The sequence below is a fragment of the Plasmodium coatneyi genome, chromosome 13 (genome assembly GCF_001680005.1).
Source record: "Plasmodium coatneyi strain Hackeri chromosome 13, complete sequence".
Lineage (NCBI taxonomy): Eukaryota > Apicomplexa > Aconoidasida > Haemosporida > Plasmodiidae > Plasmodium > Plasmodium coatneyi.
In genome coordinates this window covers 276,289-281,853 of record NC_033568.1, presented here as the reverse complement: position 1 = coordinate 281,853, position 5,565 = coordinate 276,289, and the positions used below count along the sequence as shown (strand labels likewise).

The window sequence follows — 5,565 nt, the reverse complement described above, 5'->3', positions numbered from 1 at the left end:
TCTGTGCAAAAAATTTGCCGATATAGAATTATATGTATATAACACCTATTGTACATATTCATATATGTTATTTAAAAATTATATATTACATTTTACTAAACTCAAGTAAAACGTCCAAAAAAAAAAAAATAAAATAAAAGAGGACGACATCCCCTATTCCAACATTGGTCACCACAACACCTATTCACGATAACACTGACATTTATTATTAGTGCATATATTACAAAATAAATTGTCACGACGGCCCTTATAACGGTTATGACAAAGTGTTTTCTAATAAATTATCCACATACAATTCCTTATCATGAAGACTCTTTTCCAATTCGCACTCCTCAAACACCAATGCCAAAATGAGCATCCACAATTTGGCAATTAAAAAATTTTTTTTATAGGATTTCTTACACAGTTCCTCCTTCTTTGGTGCCTTTGTAAATGTCGATGAAGTGCTTTGAGTAGCCTCTTCCGTTTTTAATTCATTCTGTTTTTGTTTTTGTTGCTGTTGTTCTGACTCGTTCGTTTTTCCCAGCTCGTTTCGGTCCACTTCCTCCACATTTTCCAACAAATGTTTGAACCAATCTTGTTCGCTATTCACGTCCATAAGTTCATGTTGTTTTGCAACCCATTTTTTCCAAGCATCTTTTTTGCGCATTTCTGGGGATGAAGTATCCTCACCTTCATTCAATTCGCCTTGTTCAGCAGCCTTTTGATACTCCTTCCATTCAACTCTTAAGTTATGAAACCAAGGTTGTGTTTTAATTTCTTCAAACACATTCATATTTTCTTTTATCCAATTAACCCAATATGGGACCCAATTTGAGGTCTGCGAAGGAACCTCTTCCTTTGGGACATCCTGTTTATTAACATCATCCTCAGGATAAATAAAGTCTTCCTCCCTAAACCCTAAACCTGATCCTGGAATCTGTTCCTTATGAACATGTTCCTCAGGATAAATAAAGTCTTCCTCCCTAAACCCTAAACCAGAATTTTTGACCTCCTCCTCAGGAACATCAACCTTAGGAACATCCTCATCATAAAAAAAGTCTTCCTCCCTAAACGCGTAATCTTGACCTTGAACCTCTTCCATGGGTACCTGAACCTCAAATCCTAAACCAGAATCTGAACTTGGAACCTCTTACTTAGGAATACTTTCCTTAGGAACACTTCCTTTAGGAACCTCTTCCTTAGGAATATCTTCCTTAGGGAACTTTAACCCTAAACGCTAAACCCAAAGGATGCGTCAGGAAAAATTTTGTACAATGTAAAACAGAGCAACGCTGAAAAGGGGCATGTGACGCGTGGAAACATGTACAGAAGTACAGCTGAAAAAAACTCACCTTCTGTATGCAAAAAAATAGAATTATACTGCTATCAGGAAGAAGCAAGAAATGTCGCTTAAGGAAAAATTTACAATGCGCAATTTGTAAAAGGTAGCTTTTTTTTTTTTTTTTTTTTTCCTATTAGAATCTATTTGTATTTTTTAATATAAGAAAAAAAAGGAACCTTACCACTTTCTACATTCCCTTCTTAGTTCCATCTAAGCTGCTTAAACTTTTTGCATTTTTTTAAAAAAAAAAAGAGAACCAACCTACAATTTTTTTACTCTCTTTCCTTTCTTACTTTTTATAAAAAAAAGGGAACCTACCAACTACTGTATTTTCTACTTTCTTTCTGTATTTTATTTGCACTTAAAAAAAAAAGGTATTTACTACTACCATTATACTTTCGTTTCTTCCTTCCTTCAGGATTTATTTGCACTTAAAAAAAAAGATGAACCTACCACAATTCTACTCTCCTTTTTTTTGTACTCTCCCTTACAATGATTATATGTCCCTTTAAATATTTTAATAATGACAATTCTTTAGCTATCGCTTGTTTTATTTTAAGCCCTATCTCTCACATCCTCCCGTGCATCCAATACTTGTAATATAGCCAGTAGTCCTCACATACTTCCTCCTCAGCAACGCGATTTAAGCGTTTCATGTTTGGCCTAATTAGTTTACACTCTCTCCAGTATTGGAGTTGCACGACGATTTTCGCGTTCCCCGTGCAGTTGCGTGATTTGTTTTCTTTTTTTTCTTGATATCGTATAATTTTTCACATTTACTGTGAAAACTGGGCGCTTCCCCAAATGCGTACAATTTATCTAATTTGCAATGAGAAATAAAATAATAGAAAAATGTACGAGCAAAATTTATTCACCGCATCTTGGTAGAGAACAAAGGAAAAGTGTATTTTTTTTTTTTTTTTGGTAACTCCACACTACTTCTGCTTTAATGCTATTAACTTGTGTGAACACATGATGAATGGAGCCGGTGTGCTGCCCAGCAGGCGCTACACCAAGTTTAATTCATTCTATAGAATGAAAAATACTTCCTAAAATGAGTAATTATTATACATAAACTTAAACTTAAAACCGACTTGAAAGAATATACTCAGTGCTAACGGCTTTATCCTTCACTTTGTGATATGCTTTAATTTAATTAGTAAATTTATCAATAGCCATAGGACAATAATAATGAAAATGTGCCAAAAAAGAAAAACCCCTAAATTAAGAACTCAAAATACACAAAAATGAAGTAAAAAAAAAAAAAAAAAAAAATGCGGGTTATAAGTGACGCAAGGAGTAACATGACCCAGATTTTTAAATGGGCTTCCTCCTTTTTTCTTTTAACTTCCGTAGCATTACCACTATGGGTATTTCACCTTATCCGCAGGGTGGATAATTTCAAAAGGGGGGGCAAAAAGGAATGGAGGTAATTTTACACACTGACTATACTTATCGCTCGCAGCAACTGTGGCTACCTTAACACTTCGCTGCTTAGTTTAACCGTATGTCGTGGCGCCCATATTTGCTCTTTTTTTTTTTTGGTTCATCTTAGGTGTTGAATCACCGCGCAGTAAGTGTGTTGCGCACATAGGGGATACAACCGAACTGCTGTGTCACCCCTTTTAGGCAAAAGGGGGAAAAGTATTACTAACAGCCGGGACAGATGAAAAAATATAAAATTAAATATTTATTATCAGAATATCGAATCGCGGATTCTTACAAATTACTGTGTTGATAGAAAAAAAAAAAAAAAAAAAAAAAAAACAAGAGCCTTATTGGTATATAGGGCTGCAAATAAAAGTAGTTATAAAAGCAGTTACTTATAATGTAAATGCTCGCTTTTTCCTACCATTAAAGGAAACATAACAGATGCACACATAAGAAATTTGTAATATCCGCAAAGAGCTTCGTTCGACCTCCTAATTCTAAGCGATCCATCGTAGTGTTCACCATTTTATTCATTTTTGTGTAGCATATTCGAACTTACAATGTGCACTCCTTTACCATTCATCTTCCTCCTGTAAACGCACATTTGGACGTATTCCCACTCACGGCATATTTATGTAATGCGCGAAAATACTGCAAACGGTTTAAATTTACACATGCTAATGTGCTTATTTCTAAACTTCCCTTCATTTCTTTTTTTTTTGGTGGGGAATAATTATCAACCATTATGAAGAGTTAATAACAATTTTTACAAAAAATTCCGTCCTCCTAATTTATTAATAAGCTGAAAACTCTGTTCACATTTTTTTACATGTCGATGTGACTTATTTTATCATTAAGGTTAATAAAATTGTGAAAAATGCTGCATCGGTCATTTCATAATAAAGCGTTTAAGAATAATCATCATCCTGGTCGTAGTAGCCGTGCATGGAAGCATAGTCGTCGTAATAATCATCAAAATCATCATCATCATTATATCCATCATCAGAATTCACATAATAAAAGTACACATCGTCGTCGTCATCTTCTTCTGTTGTTTTTTTTTCGCTAGCTGATGTTGTCGCTTTTGTCGCTGCTGCCCCTAGTGCTGCTCTTGCCGTTTCTGCTCTATCTGCCGCTTCTACCAGTCCTGCGATTTTTTCCACTCTTGCTATTCTTGCCGCTTCTGCTGCTTTTGCCGCTTCTATTCTTCTTGCTGCTTCTGCTTTTTTTTCTTCTTCTGCCATTCTCGCCGCTTCTATCGCTCTTGCCACTTCTGCTTTTTTTTCCTCAATCATCGACTTCCTTTCTTCTATTTCCCTTATTTCTTTAAGCTTATCTAACATTTTATCTTCATCGACTTTTTTGTGTTTCGGTTTTAAGTACGCTCTAACTGTGGTGGGCCCAAAATTCCACCTCTTTTCAAACCAAAACATTCGTACGCACTTCCTCATTTTCCTCTCGTCTTGTATCTTTTGTAGCTTATTGACCTCTTTACGATGAGCTTCCCTCATAGCTTTCCACCGTTTCTTCTTATTATATTTATCCTTCTGATAATTCAAATCTATAATATCCAACTTTTTCTCCAAAAGGCTTTTGTCCCTGTCGTAGAATGGGCCTATACCGGGTAAAGTGTCTTTCGATGGGTTCTTGGCTATTTTGTGCCTGATTGCTGCTCTTTTTTCTTTCCATTTTACCTCCATATCTTCTTCTTCCTTTTTTATTTTTGCCTCCATTTTTTTTCTTTTCTTTTCCATCTTAAGATCGTCCTTTTTAATTCTTTCGTTCATTTTGTCCAGGTACCGTAATAGTTTCATCCTCGCCTCGTGCTTTCTTACTAGTCTAGTGGAGTTATTCCTCTGCAGAAAAAGTTGGAAGTGTAGGAAGTTTGTATTTTTTGTGTGCACATTGCTGTTGCACCTTTTCCACGTTGGTCACGCGTTTTAGCATACATTTATTATGCACATCAATTTGCGCAATTTTCGACACATTCGCTAGCAGGAAAACGAATGCAACGCGCGCAGAGTGTAACATATTTTGCTATTTCAAACTTACAGCCCATCGCATCAAAATAACGATGACCATAGCCGCTTGATAGAAATTCAACTTATTATTCCTCCTGACTAAGTTCCCTGTTTTATTTTCTGCTTCGCCCGTTTTATTTTCTGCTTCCTCCGTTTTATTTTCTACATCCCCCGTTTTATTTTCTACTTCCCCCGTTTTATTTTCTACTTCCTCCGTTTTATTTTCGTCTGGTATAGGATTTTGACCAAGATATGATTCCTCCGTAAGAAAATCTTCTTCTCCATTACAAAAAAAATAATAATCACCATCATCATAATCATCATCATCATCCGCATCATCTGCGTAATAACTCGGAAAGCTCCCGTGAAACATGTTACCAATTACGGGGGTAGGCGGACGGCTGTATGGTTCGGACACATAATAATTCTCACCAAGGGAACTGAATGGTTTATCCATGCCTACCATGGAGTAGGGGCTGTACGGAGAGCCCATGCTATAAGCCATTTTGTTCTATATTATGTGTAAATTATGCGTGAAGCTTCAAATAAAAAGGGTTAAACAGTACATTATTAATTTGTACTCCTTTTCTTTAAAATAAAGACAATTATAGTAAAAATGTCCTTTTTTCTTATTTCTTTCTGTAATTGTCTGAAAAGTGTTTACTACTCTGAGAATATTACAAAAAAAAATGAAAAACTTACGAATGTAAAATTGTGAATATGAGAATGTTCGTGAAAAGAGTGGTTTGTGCAAAAATCTCTTACAACGAATTTATTAATACAAAATTG

The 5,565-nt window shown here is 35.3% G+C and overlaps 2 protein-coding genes across 2 annotated transcripts; both read right to left on the bottom strand.

Moving 5' to 3' along the window:
* Positions 1-256: 256 nt before the first annotated feature.
* PCOAH_00048120 (SICA antigen) lies at positions 257-1,084 on the bottom strand (the record flags this gene model as incomplete). The annotated part of the gene is made up of 1 exon (XM_020061595.1): positions 257-1,084. One exon carries the CDS (start codon positions 1,082-1,084, stop codon positions 257-259), a length of 828 nt encoding a protein of 275 aa, XP_019917364.1.
* Positions 1,085-3,663: 2,579 nt separating this feature from the next.
* Positions 3,664-5,281, bottom strand: PCOAH_00048110 (Uncharacterized protein; the record flags this gene model as incomplete). Its single annotated transcript, XM_020061594.1, has 2 exons — positions 3,664-4,611; positions 4,808-5,281. The coding sequence occupies 2 exons, from the start codon at positions 5,279-5,281 to the stop codon at positions 3,664-3,666; spliced, it is 1,422 nt and encodes a 473-aa protein (XP_019917465.1).
* Between the last annotated feature and the right edge of the window lie 284 nt (positions 5,282-5,565).